Raw genomic sequence first — 26,889 nt, forward strand, 5'->3', positions numbered from 1 at the left:
GAAACATACTTTGGGAATTAAACCCTCCAGCTGGGCATAATGTTATATGGGGACATAAATCATAAAAAGGGAAACAAGAGTATTTTGTTAACATTTGATCAATGGTAGGCAGCTGTTGGACATTTTGGAAAAAGGAGAAATCCATTTTTTAACCATGGCACTGAAACAGTATCACATTTTCCCTGAACCACCCTAATTCTAGCCCCTCAAGATCTACCAGCTATGCAACCTCACATTCCACAGTCACATACATTAAATCTACTTTTATTTTGTTTTCTAAAATGTGCTTTTTCTCTCTTTAATATCAGTCCAGGACCTCCACCTCCCCTTAAAAAAAAAAAAAAAAAACACCACCACACACACACATACACACACCCCACCCTCCAACCAGGTGAAACTCCCCGGCGATTAGTCTATAACAAATATTGACACGAGGGGGGAAAAAAGCATGTTGAAATGTATTAGAATCAGAACCTGTACAAAAAAAAAAAAAAAAATTAAAATATAACCTGAAACTGTTCAAGTTCAGAAAGGCTAGTCAAGTCCTTTTCTCTTGCCAGGAGAATGCCATCATCAGAGGGCTCTGGGTCACCAGCCAGGGAGGGTGGGAAGAAAGAAACAGAAGCAGCAACAGATCCTTCACCAGATAGAGGGGCCTCAACACCACCATCCCACCACGGATGCAGCCGGGAAGAATTAAAGATCTCGGGAGAACAAGTGTTGGCAGACAACCCCAGTGGGCAGCCGGGGCCTTGACACCAAAAACCAGTCTGAGTAGTCAGAGGCAGCAGGGAGCGAGGCCAGCGGAGAACACCAAGCCGGAAGAAACTTCCGCCACCCAGCAGACCCGCAGCGACCCCTACGGGTGCTCAAATTCCAGAGGTTAATCAGCCCGGTGCTCCCAACTAATGAGAGACTGGAGCTGGGCGTAAGAGGCTGAAAACCCGCAGGTTTAGTAAACATAGCCCAGCATCACATCCCTCCATGGCCTGATCTGAGCTGCCAACAAGGGATAAGGCAGGAGAGGGAGAACAAAGCATTCTGATACCTGGCTAGAGCGCCTGCACCATGGTGGGCACTGTGGCACATGGGGCTGGAGAAGGAGTGCCTCCCGTCACTCAGAGAGGGGCCTCCTTCGCAGTCATCCCTGTGGGCCAGTTAAAGCTGCTTCCAGCTTATGACCAGCCTGACAAAATGACACGAAGCAAAAGAAAAACTGGGAGGGATACAAGCCCTTAGACAGAGACAAGAACCTCCTGGAGGGAAGCTGGGCAGTGTCTGGCCCTGTTGGGATGGCATCCGTGGAGCCCCTGAGTCTGAAGGGAGCAACTGGGGAAGAGGGAGTGGGAGAGGGAAGGGAGTTAACGGTTCTTCTGGAACAGTACCAATGTGGGGGGAGGCGCCGGTGAGGGGATGGGCAGGTCTGGAACTCATGGAAGGTAGACAGGGGAGGAAATAGGCCCTTGGTGTCCCCTCCCCACCTGACCCAGGCCTGGTGAGTGCCAGCTGCCCCAGCCGGCCCTAGTGGCGGCTGGAGACCAGACCTTTCACTTTGGACATCTTCTTAGTGGGCTGCCTCTGCTCAGCATGGGGGGGACACTCTCGTTCAGCCAGCTGTTGCTCCATCTCCTGAGCTGAGGAGGACGCAGTAGCTTTGAGTGTCTTCTTGATGTTGGTAACCTGGAGGGAGACACAGAATTGGTGTGGTCAGCTTGTAAGCGCCAGAAACTCACTGCAACTTGTTTTCGCTATAAGGGGGGCCACTCAAGGGAAGAAGCCAGAATCCTCTGCAAGAAAATCTGAGATTATCTTCAGAAACTCAGATGAGGAGAAACAAGCAGGGGCTGCTCATGGAAGATACATGGAAATGAGTCAAGTAAAAAAGTGGAACTAATGCTTTCTTGGTTGAAAATGGGGAATAAGCCAAGTGGTAGTGGACCATTTGGCAAAAAGGTACAACACAGCAAGTGAAAGAAAGCACTGGTTAAAATGGCCATAGAAAAAGAAAGGGTGACACAAGATGCTATACTCAGCTCATTACTGTTCACATATGCAACCACAGATATTTTCACCAGAACTTTGGGAATACAATTCCCGAATTCCCACGAGCCCTTCTTGAATAAGCAACTAGAGGATAAACTTCAGCCAACTAAGTGACAAATGACAAAAAATGTAGTAAAAGAAAAATGCGACCACAGTACTGTTTTCAGCATTCCTTTCTTCGATTAACAGAGAGGCTCCGAAATATTTAAGCAACTCCTAAGCATATCCTATGCAATATCTGTGTACTGCTCTAGGATGAATGTTCTACCATTTTTTAATTAGTTCCCAGTTTGTTTTTCACTTATGTATGGTGCTCCTGTGAACAGCCCCCCATGTTTACTTTTGCATACTTTTGTGAACACCTGTGGAGGACATATTCCTAGAATTGAGCTTTCCACATCAAAGGGTTTACACATTCTACTTTAGTAACGATTGCCATACTGCCTTCTGAAAAATGATTGTACCAACTTGTCCTTCTACCAATCGTGTACTCCTGTGCCCGTATTTATACACATTCCCCAACACCAATTCTAATGGACTGTTCATGCCTTTGCCCTTCATCTAGTTGAGGTGTATTGGTGCAGAGTGAGGTGTATGTTTGGCGGTAAGAAAGTAAAGGCGGGGACTTCCCTGGTGGTGCAGTGGTTAAGAATCTGCCTGCCAGGGCTTCCCTGGTGGTGCAGTGGTTGAGAGTCCGCCTGCCGATGTAGGGGACACGGGTTCGTGCCCCGGTCCGGGAAGATCTCACATGCCGCGGAGCAGCTGGGCCCATGAGCCATGGCCGCTGAGCCTGCGCGTCCGGAGCCTGTGCTCCGCAACGCAAGAGGCCACAACAGTGAGAGGCCCACGTACCGCAAAAAATTTAAAAATTAAAAAATTTTAAAAATTTTTAAAAAATTTAAAAAATCTGCCTGCCAATGCAGGGGACACAGGTTTGAGCCCTGGTCCAGGAAGATCCCACATGCCGCGGAGCAACTAAGCCCGTGCGCCACAACTACTGAGCCTCCACTCTAGAGCCCGCGAGCCACAACTACTGAAGCCCGCGCGCCTAGAGCCCATGCTCCGCATCAAGAAGCCACCGCAATGAGAAGCCCGCGCACCGCAACGAAGAGTAGCCCCCGCTCACCTCAACTAGAGAAAGCCCGCATGCAGCAATGAAGACCCAATGCAGCCAAAAATAAACAAGTAAAATTTTTAAATAAATAAATAAAAGAGATATTTGTTTTTGTTTCACTTCAGTGTATTCTGATGGCCTTGGGGGAAAGGTTAAGAAATGTGATTTCTCCGTTATCACCGCTTTATAAAATAACAAGGTTTGTCCAGTTTGATATGTTTTCTAAGCATTCATTCAAATGCCTATTTACCTCCTCAAGCAGCTTTTTCTTATAGAAACTATCTCCCAGTAAGCTATTATTTCAGGTGCTCAGTGACCCTGGTAAGCCAGAAAAAGAAATGAGACTTACCCCAAGGAAAAACCTGGTTTGTTCTGCACTTCTGACACGCCACTCAAGACCCCGTACCTTCCTTCCCTTCCACAACATGTGCCCTCCACTCGAGCCACGCTAGTCCCCGGCCTCACACCCGGAAGCAGTCATTTCTTCTGCCTTGTTGCCTTTCCTGCACCCTGTTATTCCAGCCTGGGCAAGCCTCCTCCTTCGCTAGCCACCTCTGACCCTACCTCTTCCACAAACCCGTCCTGACCACTAGCCTCCCCTCAACCTATATTGCCTGGCAGCGCCCTCTCACTCTCGGGTGGTGGCATCCTGTGTGCTGTGTCTCCTCTGTGTTTCAGGAGTTCACATCTAGCTTCCAGTAAGACTACGTACTGACAAAGTTGAATCCTCCACAGTCAGGTAAACATGCCATAGGGAAAAAGAGGGCTTCTTGGGCAAGTGTCTCTTAGCCTAAGAAACGAGGCCCTTTATCTTAAACAAGGCCTCAGCCTGGATGGGGGGATGACGTGGCTCACAGTGGGCCCTATTATGGATATGTCATGCTCAATCAGTTTGATTGTTAGCATTTTAAACACAGGGAACTCACAAAGTAGACTGCCGAGCCAATAACAGACTCTCATAGTTGAAGGGGAGTTAAGAGTCAACTAGCTTTTTGTAATAGCTGTGCAGGTCTACCTGCAGATAGCTCCTTCCGGGATCCAAGAGTGGCCATTCATGTAGGTCCACCAGTTAAGCCCATCTCAGCTTCAAGAAACAATCCTGAGAAGTCTAACTGCTCTTGCACAGAGCCGCCCTTTAAACGACGACTAGTATCCCGCAGACTTGTCTTCTTTGGCCTAAATGCCCTGATCCTTCTAATTTTCTTCCTTGAGTAGTCTGGCTTGCAGGCCATCCCCATCCCATTACCCCAGATGACCTAGAGTTTGTCAAGCCCCTCAAATCATGGGCCTCAGGAATTTTCAGGTGGGACTGCGCCTGCTAACAAAATCACAGCCTAGTTCTACTAGAGACTTTAAATATTCAGGCAAAAGGAGAAAGAAGAGAGTCTTAGGGTAGGAAAACCTCTTTGAGCTATGGGGCAGAGCAAAGGGAGACAACAGAAGTAGAGTGCACAGTGGGGAAAGGGTTACATAGAAAAGAAGAACGGGGAGATGGAGAGAAGCACACTCTTGGTGCACCACACAGCCAACAGGCTCAAGATCTGTCACTAACTTAACTCCTGGGGCATTTTCTACATAAAGAAAAACAGGGCTTATGTCCAATTATGCTCTATTACCTACCTGACTGGAACACAGCCTATTTTGTGAATGCAGCAAGAACTACAGATTGACATTCCAGAGAACATCAGTCTTATAAGCACACTGAAATATAAAGAAAAATACACTCCAAAATCAAATGTAAATGAGGAGGTGCTTTGTGGAGGTGATCATTACCTCCCCTCCAGGGTATTTGCTCAGAGGTAATGACACAGCTCATAATGTTATTGTTCTATCTCCTCAAGGTATGCTGGAATTGTAACTAATTATGCGCTATTTCTGTGAAAAACTAAAAGGAGAGAATATTCTTAGGCAGTTTGTGATAGGGCTGATTTCGTTAAGAGGGAAGACTCTTAAAGCTAATACTCAACAGAAGATAGCTGCTGTTATAAGATTTTGGGAGAAAAACGTCAAGATTTCCCCTCTGGGAACAAGCAATCTAACTTAAGGACAAGTAAAGAAAAGATCAACTCAGTTGAGAAAATGACTATAAAAGTTAAGTCAAGGGCTTCCCTGGTGGCGCAGTGGTTGAGAGTCCACCTGCCGATGCAGGGGACAGGGGTTCGTGCCCCGGTCTGGGAAGATCCCACATGCCGCGGAGCGGCTGGGCCCGTGAGCCATGGCCGCTGAGCCTGCGTGTCCGGAGCCTGTGCTCCGCAACGGGAGAGGCCACAACAGTGAGAGGCCCGGGTACCGCAAAAAAAAAAAAAAAAAAGTTAAGCCAAGAGTAACGGAAGCATAAATACAGGCAGAATAGGACAGAATTACAGCTGTGTTTGTGGTAGATCTGTTTTATTTTCAAGTCAACAAATACTTAGTGAGCACCTTCCATGTGCCTTCAGCTGGGGGACGGTCAGCATCCCTCACATAGTAGCCAGATCATGCATCTGTGAATGGAAAAACTGTCAAGGCTCTGGGCTTTGACCACGCTCCCACTCTTCTCATACCTGTCTGTTCTAGATTTCCTAGAAGATTATTAAATTAGTAAACTGTTTTAATGGGTAGTGGAGGTGACCTTGGAGGTTTCCTCAAATTTCTTTCTCTCAAACTTAATCAAATCCTTACTGCCACCTGGTGGCAGCATCAGGCTCTGCCAGCTGTGTTTTCCAGCAGCGGGCCGCTGAGAGCTAATCCATGTGTGCTGGCTCTCATTTAATAACCATAATCTAAGGAGCCCACACTGTTGTCTACGTATTGGTCGTGCCTCAACATTAGGCAGTGCCTTCTTTCATCAGATGCCATTTTTTCTGGAAATAAACTTGAGCCATTCAAAATTCTAAAACTAGTATCATTCAGTTTTGCAAATGACCACAGTCAAGCCCACCACCTGCCACACAATTAGCAACAGTCCGAGCACAATGGGGCAGCCAGTAGCGATCAGACTCCTCCTCCTGCGCCACCAACCAGGTTTAAGAGTGTTTCAGGCTATCCCAGGTCAGGTGGGCGTTCCGCCTCCAAATCTACTGTTTCCAGGGTCTGATGTACAGGGAAGAATCAGTGAATACTGTCCTACTTTGCTCAGACATCAATCCCAGGTCAGAGAAGAGACCAAAATATTCAAGAGGGGGATCACAGAGCTTATTAGAGAAGCTGCAGGCTTACTTTCCTAATTGCATCTGTCTTTGACTAATGCTAAATTAAATATAGTTCACACTTCTTTGGCTAGAAGTAGAGTTAAAAATTTACAGTGGATGGAACATTCACAGCGTAGGTATGCATATATATACCGGGATGTGTGTATCTGAAATAAATGCCCTCTAGTTCATGGAAGCAGAGTGCAGCAGTCCACTGACACCTATAGGGTGTGCCTGAAATATAAACACTCATTTGAGCACCTGTTATGTGCTCATTAGGCATGGGACAAGGAGCTGGGCTTACAAAGACCAGGTTTTATTTTCAAGGAGTACATACAACAGAGCAGGGGAAATCTTCATATTTTACAAATCCCCCTTAGAAAGGCACAACTACTTATTTCTTATGTTCCTTAGCTGTAACTCTGGGTCCCATTCTGCTACACTCTAGGATACCTGACTTCTAAAATTCATTAAATACCATTAATGCTTCAAGCTCCATCACGCTAGAAAAGGACTTTCAGTGCTAAAATTCTGGTCTTCAGGGCTCCAAACAAATAGGGAGATGGTTCCACAGGTGTCCAGGCTATAGGCAGACAAATGCCCACTAACTCAAGGGCTGGAGCCTGCATCTCTCCCAGAGGCTAAAAATGTCCTGAACAACCAGGCATCTAACACCACAATCACACACTTATCTTCACCTGCATTTCATCCACCAAATCTTTTCCCTTTTTTCCTTTTTCAAGATGAAACATATCATGCATTTTAAATGGTTACAACATACACATACAGATTAGAGAAGAATACAATGAACACTGTGCACCCACCACACAACTTAAGAGGCAGAGCAGCACCGGGGCCTTGAAGCCCCATGTGCCCCAGCCCAGCCGCACCCCGCCCTCTGCCCCGCCTGGTAACCACCATCCCTCCATCCATCTTTAAGACCCATCCCCAAACTCGTTTCTTTTGCTCTACAGCTGCAAAGTGCGTGTAAACTGAGGAATTACAACATTCCGCTCCCCGAGCCCGCTCACGCTCTGGTGACCAGGAATCAGAAACGAGACGGACAGCACCAAGAGGAGGGCCTGGGTCACACTCGCCTCTACCCCAGCACCTCACCCAGTGCCCACGAGCGAGTGAGTGCTGTTTCATCTACGCCAAGATCACAAGACAAGGGACAAACAGGGATACCCTGGAGTGGGGACAGGCGTTCTCTTCCTCACCTCGGCCTCTACCTGCTGCTGAGTTCGGCTGTGGTTTTCCTTGTACTGGTTGGCTCTCAGAACTTGCTGCTCGATGCCCAGCAGGACTGCCTCGCAGCCATCGCACCTATATAAGAGATAACCAGCCCTGAGCCCCAGAAAAGCCTGGTAGTTGTCCTGCAGCCTCCCAAATCTCCCTCCCCGATTCCTTAGAGACTTCCTGTAACACTCCGTCTGCCAGGGCTCTTGCCCCTTCACTCCTTCCAAAAGACAGGTGTTTCTGAATACATAACATAGGGCATATGGAAACAAACATGGAGGATGTGGGGTGGTTTCTTAGAATACAGCTTTAATTTCCAACCTCTGTATCCCATGGGAAAGCTTCACGGACTGTGCAATTAAAGGGATTAGGAGGGACTTCACAGATGGCACTGATTAATCAGTTTTCTCAATAGAAAAATTTATTTTCTAAAAGCATCCTATTTTGAAGATTGCCCTTTTTCTCAGAAGTGTGTTACTTCCCAACTGCCACCCCCTCCTCATTATATCATTTTCCCCACTTTTTATTTTGAAAATTTAAATACGTTAAAAAAAAAGTTGAAGGTATAGTACAATAAATAGCCACATACCCTCCACTTTAGAGTCAACAGTTGGGAACATTCTGCATATTTGTGGTGCTGCTCTACATGCCAATTTTGTTTCAAATCTAACTCCAATGCATAAAAACAAGTTGTAGGAATTCGTACTAGTAAACATCCTGGAATGGGGGCTAGAATAGGCCCTCTGGATGCAAACACGTTGAAGCCAGACTATGGAGGTGAAAGACGGTGTCAGTCATCTCAAAAACGGAAAAAGACAGCCAACTTTAGTGGGACTGGAAACCTAGATTTTGTATGCCAGACCATTTTCATGTTAGGGGTGTTTTCTAAGTTTATTTCCCATTTAGTCTGACTTCACCGTTTTAAAATCTTTTGAAAGTTACTGCTTGTGTCAGATGTTGTAAAGGGAAGGGGTCTGGAGTCACACTTGGGACAGAACCTGGGGTAAAGGGTGGGCAAGTACATGCCTGGGGATCCAACAGTAGCTGAAGTGAGGGAAACTTAGGGGGCTGTGGACCCCCAGAGGGTCAAAGCTGGGCTGTACATCCCTGGATACACACCCCTAGAGGCTAAGCCAGAGAGTCAGTCTGTACATCCCTGGATACACACCCCTAGAGGCTAAGCCAGAGAGTCAGTCTGTTTAAAGACAAAATGAACCCCAGCCCTCTGCACAAAGTCTGCCTACTCTGCTTCATGGCCTCCGACGTGCCATGTGCCGCCTGGGAACACACACTCTCCTCACCTCCAATTATACTCTCACCCTGGCCCTCCTTCACAACTCAGCCTTGAATCACACCATGACAAATCCATGTAGAACGTGCAACAGCTCTTGCGAACATCAAATTCCATTAAAATGGAGTACATGCAAATGTTCCACTTCCTTTTATATACCAGAATATGGTTATCAAATATTCAGTATATGAGTCTGTGTTCCAACTTAGAATAGCCCATTCCTTGTCTTTAATATCCTTCACAATGTTTTACAAACACTAGCCCAATGTTACCGATGCCGAACTTGGTTCTCTTATCCAAAGAATCTTACCAACACTAATTCCCAAGCTTGGTCAAACACTGAGGGTGAGTCTGCAAAGCACAGGATCAGTGTCACACAGCGAGGCTTCAGAGGCTCCACCTGCCAACTCTGGGCATTTTACAGCCTGCTACTGAACAGCCCCCAACTGCACAGGACAAGAACTATTTTACAACCATGGCACTAGGAAGCCTGAAGTGATTCCTACTGCCACACAGCTGTAGTCACAAATGCAGCCCCACTCCCTAGCTTGCTGTCCCAAGGCCCCAGCTCCCAGGCAGCCCCAGCTGATACCTGGAGACCACATTTCCCCAAACAGAGGCATAGAGGGCATGCTAGGTATCCCCTCCCTAAAGAGGGGGGCACCTCCTTCTTTGAGCCTCACCATTCATGCAAGGTCTTGACAATATTATTGATATCTTTCTTTCGGATGTCACGGCCAATGCAGAAATCCACTTCTAGCAGCTGGTTTCGCTGATCCAGCTTGCCCTGGATGATATCAGTGTAGACAGCCTCGATGATGAGGTCTTCCAGTTCCCGGAGATTCCGCATCTCCAGGTCCTTCAGCAGCACGGAGTAGGGGATACACTATAGATAAGGTACATGTGATGTTTACAAAAACCATTGGTAAACATTAAAGAAAATTCAGGTTATTACTCAGATAGCCAACATATGCCTCAGGGCTTTGGGAAATGCAGTCTAGTGGTAATTATTAACATCTATGGCAACAAGAGATGGATAAATGAGCTGTGAGACCCGTGGGATCCAAACAAGACCCACAGCATCTAGGAATGCGTTCTCCTCCATCCCCTGCCTCCTGGACTTTGCTCAGCTTCCAGCTTTCATGCTCTGAAGCACACTCTTAGAGATCCCAAAGACTCTTTCTAGAGGAAAAAGGGATATCCTCAGAATGTGGCACTCTGCTGCCTTTTGGAAGCTGGCAGAATTTGTATAAGACGCCAGATCATCAAAAAAAACTCCAAAGAATCTCAGACACTGGACCCACAAACTGGCTGCTTGCCCAGCAGAGCACAATTAAAAATCTTACAGTCTAATGCACCCACCTACAGGTGACCAGTGGATACTGCAAGCTCAGAGGTCATCCTGAAGTTTACATGTTTTCTTGGTCTCTGACAACCAATGTCAATTCCCCAACAGTAGTCCTGTAATGGACTGTACCGACATTCTGCATGACTCCAAGACAACTGGATATCTAAATACCAGTTTTCTGTAAATCCTATGACACATCACTATTAGTTTGAAAATTAACACAGCAATCAAATCTGCAGAAACAGGAGGAAGATGTATGAGGAGAAGAGGGCAAACATACCTGGGGGTTTTTCTATGACTAAAGGTCTGAAATCCAGGGTTGGTACAGGGGCTTAGAATGACAGGTTGGACAAAGGATTAACCTCCAAATTATACAAGCAGCTCATGCAGCTCAAGAGCAAAAAAACAAACAACCCAATTCAAAAATGGGCAGAAGACGTAAATAGACATTTCTCCAAAGAAGATATAGAGATTGCAAACAAACACATGAAAGGATGCTCAACATCACTAATCGTTAGAGAAATGCAAATCAAAACTACAATGAGGTATCACCTCACACCAGTCAGAATGGCCATCATCAAAGAATCTACAAACAATAAATGCTGGAGAGGATATGGAGAAAAGGGAACACTCTTGCACTGTTGGTGGGAATGTAAATTGATACAGCCACTGTGGAGAAAAGTATGGAGGTTCCTTAAAAAACTAAAAATAGAACTACCACACAACCCAGCAATCCCACTACTGGGCATATACCCTGAGAAAACCATAATTCAAAAAGAGTCATGTACCACAATGTTCACTGCAGCTCTATTTACAATAGCTAGGACATGGAAGCAACCTAAGTGTCCAGCGACAGATGAGTGGATAAAGAAAACGTGGCACATATATACAATGGAATATTATTCAGCCATAAAAAGAAACGAAATTGAGTTATTTGTAGTGAGGTGGATGGACCTAGAGACTGTCATACAGAGTGAAGTAAGTAAGAAAGAGAAAAACAAATACCATATGCTAACACATATGTATGGAATCTAAAAAAAAAAAAGTTCTGAAGAACCTAGGGGCAGGACAGGAATAAAGATGCAGAGGTAGAGAATGGACACTTGAGGACACGGGGAGGGGGAAGGGTAAGCTGGGATGAAGTGAGGAAGTGGCATGGAAATATACACACTACCAAATGTAAAACAGATAGCTAGTGGGAAGCAGCCGCATAGCAAGATCAGCTCGGTGCTTTGTGACCACCTAGAGGCATGGGATACGGAGGGTGGGAGGGAGACGCAAGAGGGAGGAGATATGGGGATATAAGTATATGTATAGCTGATTCACTTTGTTGTACAGCAGAAACTAACACACCATTGTAAAGCAATTATACTCCAATAAAGATGTTAAAAAAAAAAGAATGACAGGTTGCAGAAACGAGGGAAAAAGTCGCTCCTACTCTTTGCTACACTTGAGAAGTTCATGATCAGGACAAAAAAAAATTCAGGTCCTCATTTCCTAACAAAATAGGCCTCCCACCTGAAGTGCCCAGCTGAGAATCAGAAATTTGTGATTAGGCCAGATAAAATAATTTTAGCACGTGAAACAGCAATCCAAGAACAAATATACATCTCTCCAGCTCAATCACAGAGGGGAAATGCAAAAAGCAAACTTTTTCAAAGGCACAGCCCCACAAAAATTTATAGACATTTAGGCTGGGATTGGGCAGAGAGCCAAAAATCAACTATAAATTAATCAGACCTGGATCTTCTTTGTTAATGGCTATAAGCAGCTGGTTGCACGTCTTCTTCTAAAAAGAAGAACTCAGAGATATAGTGGAGTGGTATCTTACAGAAGGTTAGGGTCAGAAGTTAGCACAGAAGGCAAAAATTCCAATTAGTAAAATTAATCTTGAAAATCCCCAGAGGAAGGCAGCATATTAAAAAATCTATCTCTCAGTAAGTTCAACATAGCAAGTTTTTCCTCCTGCACAGGAACAGTTCACTGTGCACTGAGCAACAGCTGAAGCAGTTAACTTGCCTTGAGATGCCTTGATGTTTGAAAAATCTGTATCTTGAAACAGCAGTCTCCTTTAAGCATGGCAAAATGCTCACAGCACGTGGGGTACCACGGCATGCCAGAACTGAGACCTGCTGATTCACAATCACTCCTGGGCATACTTTTCCTAAATGGAATGGTGAGTAATTATCTACACTATTTTAACTGTTATCTTTTTCTCTTTTGTCCTTTGCCAGGCAAATTTTATGCATTTATGATGCAACTCAACTGTGTGTAGCTGGGAGTTCCCACACTGATGCCAATGTGACACCTGCCTCGAGGTAAGGAGGAAGACAGGAAAGGGTTTGGATCGTACCTTCATCCTTGACGCCAAGCTCACGATGGTAAGGTGTTTCAGCTTGTTCTGCTGAGCTGTGCTCAGTTCTGGCAGGCTCTCCTTGTTGGCTGCTCAGTCCCACCCACCACAAAAATCAAGACACAAAATAAAATTAGGATTTCTTCATGGAATAAGCACACCAACTCCCCACATCAAACCTGCTATTGAATCACTGTCATGACTCTGCACTTATTCACTAGGCAAATGTTCCATAAGCACCTCCCATCTTCTCTGAAATACCATGTGCTACCAAAGAAGACAAAACTGAATCTCTACACACAAGAAGCTTAGTCTCCTAAGAAGCCGGGCATCAGTGCACAAAACGGCATGACAATTCTCTTACTGGAGTACTATTTTCAACATGTCTTCACTGAGCGTCTGTTATGTGCAATGCACTGTCTTAAGTGATTCAAGGAGAACAGACGGGGCTTGTCAGGGCTGCTACACTCCGCAACTCCAGGAGCACCAACTACCACCCAGAGTCGTGCAACTCAATGGCCCTGGATTTGTCCTCAGTCTTACCATCCAAAGTTTCAACAGCTACAAATGCAAGAGAACTACCAGAAGAAAGGTACAAACTACCAGAAGAGAACAAGAGGGTGAGGAGGTGGGGGAGAGGCAGAAAGGGAAACAGGGGGAGAGAAAAAAGAGAGAGTGCAAGTGAGTGCAGTCACACTGGGGAACTGGGGAGGTACAGGAGACAAAAAGAAAGAAAGGTGGACTATGAGATGATCCTTGAAGGACAGGCAAAACTTTAGCAATAACAATAATAGCAACAGCAATGGCACCAGCCAAGGCAACGTATATGGCAAGCTTTACTTAGTGTAAGTGCACACACAGATCCGTTCATATACACACACATCCAGTTAGTCCTCACAACAGCCCCACAAGACAGATTCCAAATGTCTTCCATTCCTTATCCATAATGCTGGATTCCAAAAAGGTGAATCCACACTGCTTTTGCTCCCTTGAGCACGGTGCTGAAATTCATTTGGTGGCAAATCATGACCTAAATTGAGTTAGGCTTTTTATCCCACTTGTTGTGAATATTCATTTGTTTTGCTGCAAAACTGTGAATGTGTTTGACTACCGGTGCTGCCCACATCTCTCGAGGGTGTTACATAAAAAAGTATATGCATCATATTACCTTTTTAAAGTCCCCAAAATTCTAAATTATGAAACATCTAGCCCAAGAAGTGCAGATAAGGGATTGTGGACCTTTTTATTACTCCCATTTTACAGATAAGGAGACTGAGGTACAGAAGACCATTTAATTTACCAAAGAACACACAACTATTGAAGTGGACACAGAATATAATGCAAGAATCCTGGTTCTAGAGTCTGTAAAATGCTGCTCTTTAGTGAGGATGGAAACAAAGGATACACACACTGGAACAAAGTGAAGGTCAGAAAAAGCTGGCAAGTGGCAAACTGTCCAGTCTGGCAGCAGCACCGAGTAAGTAGAAGTGACCATGGAGAAAGAAAATGAGAAAAAAGGGGAAGTCGAGGACATAGTAGAGAAGACCCTGAGTCACACCACTAAAAGAAACTGCCAGGCCTATATCATTATCACTAAAATAAACTAGGGAAGCCAGACAAAAATGGCTTGGGTGGAAGGTAAGTTAGTGTCTGGACATTCATGCACCTCATTCCTGATATTTAAGATTCTAATTTATCAATACAATGACTCAAATGATCTACAAAAGAGAATGGGGTAAGTAGATTATGGAGTATTCGATTATGGAATATTAAAAATGACTACAAAGACTTAAAACATGGATAAATGCCTATGAAATAAGTGAATAAAGCAAGATATAAAATGGTATACATAATCTACTTACACCTACATATCAGAAAGCACAAGCACAAGGAAGAAAAGTCCAGCACCATAATGCTAACAGTAGTTTAATGGGAGTACAAGTGACTTTTTTCCCTGTTTTCCAAACTTTCTTCAATATGATGATAGTATTTAGATAATATTTACAACGCTTAAATACTTTACAAAGTATTCTGACATTTCACAACACTCCAAGTGTTCTACAAACACCAGTCCTCAAGAATCTCATCTGGAAAATAAACAAGGGCTATATTTATGGATGAGCATAAACATAGTCCCCATTTACCCACTGGGAAATAAAAGGTGGGAACAAAAGTCCTCATGGGAGGTCACTTACAGAGCACAGTAAAATGAGAAACAGCCAGGTTAGGAAGATACCACCCCATGTTTTATATCCCAGACCTCAGTGACCCTCATGAAGGCAACATATCCAGACAGAGCAACAAAATTAAGAAAAGTCTTTGGAGGATCTTAACCAACTCACCTATGTAATCTGGGTATGTTCCATAGGCAAACAGATTCAGCAACTGCAAATAAGCAGCATTACCTCCTTCTGCAAGCTGAGGAGGAAAAAAAAAAGCAGTTCACAGACCAAGCTACCAATCACTGCAGTGTTCAAGAAGAGGGCAGGTGATCACATGCCACAGTTCTGACCGTTTTATTGCTTGGTCCCTGAGGTCCCTCCCAACTCTTTGAGTCTTTGGGAAAAAATAAATAAGGCCCCAAGTTTAATTTTTCTCTCTCAGGAATACATGCTTTACACTGCACAGAGCATGCCCAGGAGCTACTTTTGTCACACAGACACACACACACACACAAAGCAGTAAGCACTGGGAGCAGTTCAGGTTTGCTCAGGATTCCCCTGCCATCAAAACAGACTGGAGGGACTTCCCTGGTGGCGCAGTGGTTAAGAATCCGCCTGCCAATGCAGGGGACACGGGTTCAACTCCTGGTCCAGGAAGATCCCACATGCGGCGGAGCACTAAGCCTGTGCGCCAAAACTACTTAGCCTGCGCTCTAGAACCCATGCACAACAACTACTGAGCCCACGCGCCTAGAGCCTGTGCTCCACAACAAGAGAAGCCACTGCAATGAGAAGCCCGCGCACTGCAACGAACAGTAGCCCTCGCTCTCCACAACTAGGGAAAGCCCGTGCACAGCAACAAAGACCCAACACAGCCAAAAATAAATCAAATAAATAAGTTAAAAAAAAAACAGACTGGAGCAGTCTTGTCAATATACCAGCTTGGCGGGTACAGCACAAGGCACTATCAATCCAAACTGAAAAAAGTGTAGGGTTGGCTCCAAGCTTCAGGACTACATGTGGACTGTGAATGCTGGAGATTAGCACAGCATAAGGCGTGACAGAACAGCCCAGCTGCGACAGGAAACCAGGATACCAGCCCCAAATAAAAGTTTTCATTAGAATTACTTATTCCTCGCTAATGCTAATGGCAAAGAGCTATCTGTAGAAGAAAAACGAAAGAGATACTGTTCTGCCAGGAACTGCTCTACTCTGCTCTGCTGCCAGTTACCGTAACTGGGTGTTTCCCTTACTCACAAATATGTACCTGTTACTCTTCCAATTTACCAAACTCAATAAAGTCTAAACAGGAACCAAGTGGTATTCTGTGGACACCAACAATACCACTTGATTTTAACCATCTTTTAAAAAAAGCTTCCAAAAACTACGTCTGTAATTTCTGACCACTGAAAGGCAGCTAGCTTATTCCCAGCTCACATATGGAAAAAAAACAAACTATGGGAAGATAAGGGTGATTTGCTAAGCACTCCAACGAGAACTCTAGCATCTGAATACCCCAGCCTACTGTCTCAGGTTACCGAGAATCTCCGGAGGCCCTGAATCATAAGTGGAAGAGACCATCAAATCTAGCCCCCACTTTTCAGACAGACGATTACAAAACTAGCCATAAAAGACTATTTTCTCTAAAGCAGACACTCCAAAATTTCTCCCACTGGCCTAAGTCAACAAGGTCTTTCTGGCTTTAATTTTCATCCATCTCCTCTTACCCAAACTTCCATATGAAACAACCACCTGGCATATTCATTCAGGCTTTTCACAAACTTGAAGAAACACACTACCCTTTGGTCATCTCTTCTTTTGAAAAATGATGAGCTACCAAGCCATGAAAGAGCAGGGAGGAAATTTAAATGCAATATTACTAAGTGAAAGAAGCCACTCTGAAAAGGCTCCATATGTATGATTCCAACTACACAACATTCTGGAAGAAGTAAAAAGATCAGTGGCCAGGGATTAGAGGGGAGGAAGGGATGAAGAGGCAGAACAGAGGACTTTTAGGGCAGTCAAATACTCTGTATGATACTGTAATGGGACATGTCATTACACATTTGTCTAAACCCATAGACTATAAAACACCAAATGTGATCCCTAATGTAAACTATGGTCTTTGGGTGATAATGACGTGCCAGTGTAGTGCCACACTGGTGGCAGGCTGTTCATGTATGAGAGCACAAGGTGTATTAGAACTCTCTGTAGCTTCCTCTCAACGTTGCTGTGAATCTAAAACTGCTCTAAAGAAATAAAGCCTATTAAAAAAAAAACTCAGTTTTCTTAAATTTCCCTCACAGGATTCCTTTTCTATCTCTGGTAACTAAATTTTTACTGAAAGTCTACTGTGTGTCAGGCTACATAATAAGCTCTAAGGAAAACAATGGTGAGCACAGTAGATCTTACCCTCACGGAGCTTACAGTCTAGCAAGACAGGCTGACATCAAACAAAAATTTACAATTAAAAAATAAAACTAGGGGCTTCCCTGGTGGCGCAGTGGTTGAGAGTCCGCCTGCTGATTCAGGGGACGCGGGTTCGTGACCCGGTCCGGGAGGATCCCACATGCCGCGGAGCAGCTGGACCCGTGAGCCATGGCCGCTGAGCCTGCGTGTCCGGAGCCTGTGCTCCGCAATGGGAGAGGCCACAACAGTGAGAGGCCCACGTACCGCAAAAAAAATAATAAATAAATAAAACTAGGTCTTCCTGTTTCCAGCTATTGCAGGGAGAGGCAATGATGCCACTCCACACATCTGCAATGGATGATCATGGGGAACTGCTCAAGTTTACTAACCAAGAGGAATAAGCAGATGTACAGCAGCAAGTCCAGTAACGTGAAGACCCATACTCCTTCTGCTACAACGGGCTGATTCACAGCAGGGCTACAGGCATGGAGCCGGCAGCTAATGGCAAAGGTGTCCTAGTGTCATGAAGAGAAGAACTGGCCAGCAAAAGCCAGCCACCCCATATGTGTGGACCACCATCAACAAGAATGCCTGGGCGACACTCAGTAGCATCGCGCACATGATCCTCAAGAACAAGTACTGCCCAGATCTGCACATGGTGGCCGTCAGCAGAGCAGGCACCACCCTGGGCAGCCAGGAAGAAGCTGTGATGGTGAAGAGGAAGCCAACCCACCCTACCAAGAGCTCCTGAGCACATCCTCCAAAGTAAAAAGATGTCACCAGACTTTTCGATCAATCAATATAAAAGTATCAATCAATAAATATAAAAATATCCAAAATGGGAAGTAGAGGTTGAAAAAGTATAGGTTGCTTTACATGTCTGTGCCACCTGGTTACTCTTCACCAGATCTTCTCATTTTTAAGGCACAACAACCAAAAGTGATACCCAAGGTTTTAATAACAACATCAAACAAGCAAACAAAGCAAAAAGGACTACTTCCCAGCTTTTCATGTCATATCTTTTTTTTTTTTTTTTTTTGGCCAACGTTGGGGGAATATGTGGAATCTTTTTTTATTTTTTTTATTTTTGGCTGTGTTGGGTCTTCATTTCTGTGCGAGGGCTTTCTCTAGTTGCGGCGAGCGGGGGCCACTCTTCATCGCGGTGCACGGGTCTCTCACTATCGCTGCCTCTCTTGTTGCAGAGCACAGGCTCCAGACGTGCAGGCTCAGTAGTTGCAGCTCACGGGCCTAGCTGCTCCGCGGCATGTGGGATCTTCCCAGACCAGAGCTCGAACCCGTGTTCCCTGCATTGGCAGGCAGATCCTCAACCACTGCGCCACCAGGGAAGCCCTGTCATATCTTTTTTACACACCTTCTTCAGCACAACACTGCCCTTTTCACAGGAACAATATATTCTTTTTTTTAAATAAATGTATTTATTTTTGGCTGCTTTGGGTCTTAGTTGCTGCGCACAGGCTTTCTCTAGTTGTGGCGAGCAGGGGCTACTCTTCATTGCAGTGCACAGGCTTCTCGTTGAGGTGGCTTCTCTTGTTGCAGAGCACGGACTCTAGGCTTGCCGGCTTCAGTAACTGTGGCACGCGGGCTCAGTAGTTGTGGCTCGTGGGCTCTAGAGCGCAGGCTCAGTAGTTGTGGCGCACAGGCTTAGTTGCTCTGTGACATGTGGGATCTTCCTGGACCAGGGCTCGAACCCATGTCCCCTGCACTGGCAGATGGATTCTTAACCACTGCGCCTCCAGGGAAGCCCAACAATATATTCTTTATTCATGCCCATCTCATGTTCGATAACAAAAATTTTCTGCTATGTATGTACCTGACCAATTTTCAATGTCTATATTTGCACTGGAGGTTTTTTGTCCCTAAGAATGACTGAAACTACCCCTGTTAAACATCAGTCCATGCTTATACTCTACTTTTCTAATTCATCAGGTTCAGTTGGATTTTTTCCCCTATCTTTCGAATTACTAGCAACCCAATCAAAATTTGCCCCAAATTCAGATGAAAATATTGACCAGAAGGAGCCCAGGACATTATCCTTGCTCTCTTCCCCTGCCTCACCAATTCCTCAAAAGGATATCTCGTGGGTCCACAATGCTTCAGCATGGAAATTGCTTGGAAACCTGGAGAATCACAGGAAGGTTAAGAACAAAGAAGATAGAAAAATTGTTTAGAAACTGCTCTTACCTCCTGCACATTGGCCAGCTCCAGCAGTTCTCCGAAGACATATACTCCAGGAGCCTCCAAAACTTGGCTTATGAGAGCAGTGAGGGCTGAGCCACTGGTACCTTTGGCTAGTAAGATAAACTGTTCCAGGAGATTACTTGAGGGTTTCTGTTCGCCTGCCATTCTCTGGTCTTGAGATCTGTCCAAAGAAAAGTATTTCATTCTTCCTTCTCCTTTGCAAAGTCTATGCCTATTTAATGCTGGATCAGACATCAGAATACTTTAATTTTACAGTATTCAAAAAGGAAAAAACAGCTCCTCAGTCCAGATCTCACTTTGTGAGATGGGTAGCGTTTAACTGGGAGTTAAAGGGATTTTGTCCTTATTCTGAGGTTTGAAATACATTTAGTAAAAGCCACTTCATTCCATCTGGCCCTTTGCCAAAGGCAGCACCGTCTAAGCCCTTAAACCTAACCAGGACCTAAAGAAACACACAGGAGTATCTCAGTAGGTGTCTTATATCTACCTCATTTTTAGACTCTGGTTAAGAAGCAGAGAATCTTGCCAAAACACAGAGGCAGCAAATGTAAGCAAAAGCAATCAGTTACAGCTTCGGTGTGTCATTAGAATCCCACCTATAACCAGATGCAGATAAGGAAAGACAAAAAGCAGACAAGAAAGATGGCCCATTTATCAAATAAGTCATTGATCAGATAGAAAAAGGGGAAAATCATCTTGAAAGATAAGCAGCAACATATTCAAACTAAGAAAATACACACATACATGCTGTGTAAGTCCACGAGGAAAATCCCTTTATTTGGCCTCCTACTGATATGTGACATTTTACCAAACACGACTTCAGAATTTGTACAAAATCTCAAGAAAACAATAAAAAGATTTGAGAAAACAATGAAGATATACTATTGCCACCCTGAAGACATTAGGACAGGAGGGTCCCTCAACTGTATAATCTACTTACTACAAGCTGGGTGTGTGAACACACACACTGCGTATCTATTCTACAGGAGCTCTCCATGAGAAAAGATTACTCCTCCAAAAATGATAATATACTGGGCAGTGTGACAAAATGAAGAAGTATAGTACAGTGAAAAAGACAGTAAATCAAAAAAGGTTAGCTTCGTGAGAAACTAAGTTTTCCTCTGGAGGCAGGCACCAAGAGCGGCAGCCCTTTCACAGTACTACAAAAGCAAGTATGTCGCTTCATCCAGGATTACCTAAGGAGGTCTTGTCGGAAGCAGCAAAAATGAAGTGCTAGGGAATAAATGCTGCTGAGGGAAGGGGTAACTGGGGGGAGAGGGTAGGAAGGAGATGTCGGGGGAAGGTGATGGTTAGGAGAGGAAAAACAAAAACCTCGCTTCCAAGTGGACACGTGCGAAGACATTGAATGACAGGGCGTGGAGATGGAGAAGGGGTAGAAAAACGGACAGAACTTCGGTTCCTCAAAAAAACCTCGGCCTAAGGAGCAAAGCCCGCGGGGGCAAAGAGATGAGAAGGCGCCGATAATCGCTTTCTTCTAGAGTGGGAGAGCCCGAGGAGGCGGCTAGGAACTCAGGAGAGATGAATTCCCGTCCTAGGGGGAGGCGCTATTTTGATGGACGGCAGAGGGGCAAAGGAGCAGCCTTTACGGGTGGGGAAGCGAGAGCAACCGCGGTGCGGATGCTGAGAGTCGCGGAATGGGGTAGACTTCAGGGCGGGTGGCGTGTTCCAAGCAGAGCCGCGGGTGCAGGGTGATGAGCCGCGGGTCGCGCTCCCCGGAGCGGGGGCGGGGCGGTGTGGCTGAGGGCTTTTCCCACGGCTGGCGCTAAGCCTGACGGCCCAGACGAACCTGGCACGCCGGGCCCCACCCTCTCGCCGGCCCCTACCTGTCCTCGCGCCTCTCCGTCCTCTCGGTCGCTGGCTTGGCCTCCCGGCGCCTGCCCGCAGGTTGTCAAGCGTCCATGATCGGCCCGGCGTCCGACGCTTTTCTGCCTCCGCCGACCCGTTGCCCTTGCGGCTCCCCCGGAAGCCTCCCGCCGCTGCACTCGAGTTCCGCCCACACTAGGTTCCCCCGCCGCGTTTGCAGCCTCAGATCTCCAGGGCGGCCCCGGCCGGGGAAAGTGGGTCCCGAGCTGGGCTATAGCCCAGGACAGGGTGGGGGCCCTGAGGAGAGGAATATAGCCTAGGCAGTACTTGGCCCCCCCAACCATCGCCATCACCATCCTGGGCCCTAAATCCATCCTCTTTGGCCGAGCTTTACCCTCAGAAGTTCCGTAGGGCGACTGTGGCTACCCTCGGGGTACAGAGACATAGTAAGCCTAATAACTACCGTTTACTGAGCGTTTTTCCATGTACCAGGTGCTGTACATTGTCTCACTGAATTCTCATAATAACCCTAGGCCTGTCATATTATTCCCATTTTTCAGGTGACATAACTAAGCCTAAAAATCCAAAAGCCAGGGACTTCCCTGGTGGCGCAGTGGTTAAGAATCTACCTGCCCATGCAGGGGACACAGGTTCAAACCCTGGTCCGGAAAGGTCCCACAGATCATGGAGTAACTAAGCCCGTGAGCCACAACTACTGAGACTGCATGCCACAACTACTGAAGGCTGTGCACCAACAGCCTGTGCTCCACAACAAGAAAAGGCACCACAATGAGAAGCCCGCGCACCGCAAAGAATAGCCCCTGCTCGCCGCAACTAGAGAAAGCCCTCGCGCAGCAACATAGACCCAACACAGCCATTAATTAATTAATTAATGATTTAAAAAATCCAAAAGCCGGTAAGTATGAAAGTCTGCTTTGAGGGCTTCCCTGGTGGCGCGGTGGTTAAGAATCCGCCTGCCAATTCAGGGCACATGGGTTCGAGCCCCGGTCCGGAAAGAGCCCACATGCCGCAGAGCAACTAATCCCATGTGCCACAACTACTGAGCCTGCGCTCTAGAGCCTGCCAGCCACCACGGCTGAGCCCACGTGCCACAACTACTGAAGCCCGCACACCTAGAGCCGGTGCCACCGCAATGAGAAGCCCGCGCACCACAACGAAGAGCAGCCCCTGCTCGCCGCAGCTAGAGAAAATCCACGCGCAGCAACCAAGACCCAACTCAGCCAAAAATAATTAAAAAAAAAAAAAGTCTGCTTTGAAACCCAGGCTATCTGAAGCCAAAGACCATGCTCTTCATCTTTATTCAGAAAATATTTTAAAATAAGCAGAAGATGGGTTGAGCCAACAATGGTTCTGTGACCAAAATGACATTCGTGGCGTTGCATTTGGTACTTACCAACTCCCCTGGAAGATGGATAAGAATGCCATGTAACTGAACACTTAGGCTGGTTCCTTTAAAGTATACACCACAGACTTTCAGGTCTTGAAGATGAGGAAAAAAACCCTATTTACCTTTCGTGCATTCGAGTGCAGAAATTAGACAGATACAAAGGAGCCGAGCACCAACGCATTCATCTATTTTAAAATTTTCTTTAGCACGTATTATGTTCTAGAAGTTTATATGAAGATAAGACAAGGTTCTTGCCCTCAAAAAGCTTCAATGTGTTAAGTGCTATGAGAGAGAGATGACAATACTTCGGAAGCACAGAAGAGAATGTGTTGGGGAAGAGAAAGTGGGCATCTTATGGGCAAAAAGGGGAAGAAAAGAGGGCAGTGACCATAGTCACAGAGGCCTGCACTGTGCAGCATACACTAATGCAGAGAAGAAACCCACAGTGACTGGAACCCAGGGTTCAAGGGTAAGAAATGAGGGCTACAGAGCTGGAGTCAGGTCATCAAGTTTCTTGGAAACCACATGCACAGCCCTATACTCAGTAAAAATCTAAATACAGCAAAGTTCCTACCTGGGAGAGCTCAAGGTTCCTGGGAGAGACAGGTCCATCTGGCTAGGACAGATGATGCCACAAGGAGCCCCAGGGGTACAGATAAGGCTCTCCTGGCTGTGTCCTGGAGAGAGGTGATTTAAGGAAGGCTTCTGGAGGAAATGAGGCTTGAGTTGAGCCTGGAAGAAAGAGCAAACTCTTTTAGAGTTTGTTTGTTTGTTTTACCTTAAGGGCACTGGGGAGCTATTTAGGGTTTTTAAGCTGTGGAGGGGTCTGGATAATTGCCATTTTGGACACTAGCTGCTATAGGAATGTATTGGATGTGGACAGAACTGGAGGCTGGGAAACCCTTGAGGTGACTGATGTATTCCAGTTAAGAGATTGTGAGATCTTGAACAAAGGTAGCTGCAGCTGGGCATGAAATAGAAGGAACATTGTTGGAGACATTTAGATACCTCAGAACCTATCAGACCTGGTGACCAGCTGAATGCAGGGATAGAAAAGGAAGATACCCCCCAGGATTCTGGCTGGGGAGGCCAGAGCTGTCTGGAGGTGGTGTTAGAGGACAGGGCTGCAGAGGAGAAGGAGCAAAGTCGGTGGTGGAAGGAGAACAACTAAGTTCTGTTTAAGTTCATAAATATTCCAGCTGTGCCTCCCCGGCCTCCAGAATAATGTCCAGACTCCAAGGCTGCAGTTAAGGCCCTTCTCAGTGTGCCTCCCTCCTACCTATCCAGCTTTGTCTCGCCCCACCTCATTAGAGCCCAAACTCCATGCTTCCCAGCCTAACAGGACTCACATCTTCCCTCTCTGACACCAGGGCCTATGCTCAAACTTGCTCTCTTCCTCTTCGCAGTGCTCTTCCCTCATATTTCTCTGTTCAAATTCCACCAACCATGTAGGCAAAGATTTAAACAATGCAAAAAGCACTAATCATAAAAAGGAAGCACTGAACTACGGCACTTGACTAAAATGAAGAACTTCTCTTCTCAGAAGACACCAGTACAAGACTAAGAGGCAAGCCACAGACTTGGAGAAGATATCTACAAAGCATGTATCGGACAAGGAACTCCATATCCAGACTATATAAAGGACAACAAATCAATAAGAGTTAGCCCAATTAAGAAAGTGGGCAAAAGACCTGAACAGGCACTTCACAAAAGGGGACATCAAGTAGCCAACAAGCATATGACAAGGGCTCAACACCAAAGACAATGTAAATGAAAATTATAACGAGTTACCACATTTAGCCAAAATGGCTAATATTTTAAAAACTGACACCACCCTCTATTGCCAAGGGTAAGAGTCAACTAGAACTCTCTTATGTTGCTGGTGAAGGTGAAAATTGGTACAAACATTTTGGAAAACTGGCAATATCTACTATTGCTGATCGTATGCCGTCCACACAAGCCAGCAACTCCTCTCCTAGAAATAAATGCATGAGTCCACAAAAAGAAACATTTAAGAATGTTCACTGCAGCTTCGTTAATAAAAGCCAGAAACTGGTCAATGAAAACGAAAATGCCCATGAACACTAGAGAAGGTAAATGGTGCTACATACATACAATGGAATACTACTTAGCAATTAAAAAAAAAAAAAGCTACTGCTACATACAACATGGATGAATCTCACAAAAATACTGATGAAGGAAAAAGGACAGACTCATATTGTACTTACTGTATGATTACATTTAAATGAAAGTCAAGAATAGCAAAATTGATCTATGGTAATAGAAGTCAGAAGAGTGGTTATCAGGATGGAAGGATGCAGCACTAACTGGGAAGGGGCACCCTGGGAAGGGTGCTGGAAATGTTCAATATCTGGATTTGGGGGTTGGTGACAGGTGTATACATATGCCAAAACTGTGCTCGTGCTGTATGTGTTACACTTCATTAACAAAAAAAATTTACAGATAAAACTTTTTAACACAGAAAAAAATCCTACCCATGCCACCTCCTCCATCAAGTTTTGCCAGCTGAAATATATCTTTCCATGGGGGCCTCTGTAGCATTCTAATGTCCTTTCTTTTGTGCCATTCATCACAGTTCATCTTGAATTTCAGTGGAGTCTCTTTTTTTCCCTAACTAGATGGTTATCTTGCTTGTGGCAGTGACCATGCCTTTCACCTTCTACCAACAGAGAGTCTGGCAAATAACAAAAGCTGAAAAAGGTGTTTGTTGAATTACATGGAAGGAAAACTTGGGTGGGTGCCCAGATAGGCGAAAGGGGTACAGGAAGAGGAAGGAAGGCCTAGGAAAAGAGATAGCAGATCTCCAAGGAAACCTTAAGCTACAATTTTACCTAGTTTCTGAAATCGTATTAAATGTCACCTTGAGTAAAAAAGAACAAATCAAAATACCAAGTCTTACCTAGACTGTGGATAAACAAACATTGCACTCCTTCACTTGCAGGAAAGCCACCAAATAAATGTTTACCTAATGTCGACTGAAGAAAAATGCACAACCTGAAAGTTGTGAGTTATGTTTTATTTGGGGACCTTACTGAGGACTATAGTCCAGGAGACAGCCTCTCAGATAGCTCTGAGGAACTGCTCTGAAGAGGTAACAGAGGAACCAGGATACAAAGGAGTTTTTGCTGAAAAGAAAATATGTAATTGAACACCAAAAGATTACTGCTAATCAACAAAAAACAGACATCTCAAATAAATGATTTTAGTGCTTTTCTATGTATGGGAAGATGCAAGTGTCTGAGCTCATTGAAATTATTCCTTAGATATGCATCTTAATTATCTGGGGCAAGTATCCTGTTTTTCTCCATCCTGAATTCCCCTCTGGGCCCATCTTCAAGGGTGGCTTCAGTGGCTGATGGCTTGATGGTGGCCAAAATTTGTTGTTGTTTACTGGAATGGCAGGCAACATTGTTTACTGAAAATGGCAGACAACACCTCTGGGTGTTTCAACCGTGATGGGAAGACTTCACCAAGGAGAGTAAGATCGCATAGCCATGCTGCTAAAAATATCATCACCCTAGTGTAGTGGAAAAAGCCCAGACTGCAGGAGACTTAGAGCCGAATTCTAACTCTGCCCCAACTTGCTGTGATCCCTCAACAATCTCTTTGCCTCTCTGGGCCTCAGTTTCTTCATATATAAAAATAACAGGGGTTGGATTAGCAAATTCTCTGAAGTCTAACTGTACTGATATTCTGAGTATACAATCGATATCTCTCTCAGTCCAACGCAGGAGCACACCAGAAACCCCTGCAAAACACCTAAACGGCGCCCCAGGCCAACGAACAAGTACGACTTGAAGGAGTCATTTGTTATATTATCTTTCATAATTTAATCAGTGTTTGTGTTTGTTGTTTCGTCCTTACCATGATTTGCAGGAGATTTCTGAGTTCCATGCAAATAGAAGTTACCTCTCTGTGGGCTGTCATCTTTTGAGGCTGAAGAGGATCTTCCCGCCTGGTTTCAAGTCTAGGGATTCAGAAACCACGAAACCTACAACCAGGTTTATGAACTTGCGCGCATTGCGCGGCACACTGGAATCTAAGTTACAGAGGAATTGAGTGCAGGGAATGCTGGGTTTTGTAGTCCCTGGGCTTTCTGTTGCGTGTTGGGATCTGTGGTCCCCCGGGCTCTCCCCTGGAATTCTGGGAAGTGTAGTCTCCGCCACATCGCACAGGGCAACCTGCCGTTATCTCAGAGCCCTACTGTGCCCAGCGGCAGGAGCGGGCTCGAAGCGAGCGTCTGCAGATCTGAAGCCAACCCTCCGCAGGGTCAAACTCTAGGCAACA

General features: G+C 45.5%; 1 protein-coding gene and 1 pseudogene across 8 annotated transcripts; one reads left to right on the forward strand and one right to left on the reverse strand.

Annotated features, from left to right (window-relative positions):
* Window positions 1-436: 436 nt before the first annotated feature.
* COPS7B (COP9 signalosome subunit 7B) lies at window positions 437-26,640 on the reverse strand. 8 transcript variants are annotated; one of them, XR_009541016.1, is made up of 9 exons: window positions 26,467-26,640; window positions 23,156-23,313; window positions 19,332-19,509; window positions 14,901-14,976; window positions 12,559-12,647; window positions 9,541-9,743; window positions 7,548-7,653; window positions 1,049-1,680; window positions 437-474 (listed from the first exon to the last, which is right to left on the reverse strand). XR_009541016.1 is itself a non-coding variant. In XM_060151858.1 (9 exons), the coding sequence occupies exons 1-8, from the start codon at window positions 26,527-26,529 to the stop codon at window positions 5,617-5,619; spliced, it is 897 nt and encodes a 298-aa protein (XP_060007841.1). In that variant the 5' UTR covers window positions 26,530-26,640; the 3' UTR covers window positions 1,571-1,680; window positions 5,579-5,616. The 8 variants fall into 8 exon arrangements, 7 of the variants coding, with proteins under 7 accessions (XP_060007839.1, XP_060007843.1, XP_060007842.1 ...); XM_060151858.1 differs by lacking the exon at window positions 437-474 and adding an exon at window positions 5,579-5,640 and having other exon boundaries at window positions 1,571-1,680; XM_060151856.1 differs by having other exon boundaries at window positions 437-1,680.
* Window positions 17,481-17,880, forward strand: LOC132521606 (large ribosomal subunit protein eL28-like; annotated as a pseudogene).
* Window positions 26,641-26,889: the final 249 nt, after the last annotated feature.

Source organism: Lagenorhynchus albirostris, chromosome 6 (assembly GCF_949774975.1).
Source record: "Lagenorhynchus albirostris chromosome 6, mLagAlb1.1, whole genome shotgun sequence".
NCBI classification, from domain to species: Eukaryota; Metazoa; Chordata; class Mammalia; order Artiodactyla; family Delphinidae; genus Lagenorhynchus; species Lagenorhynchus albirostris.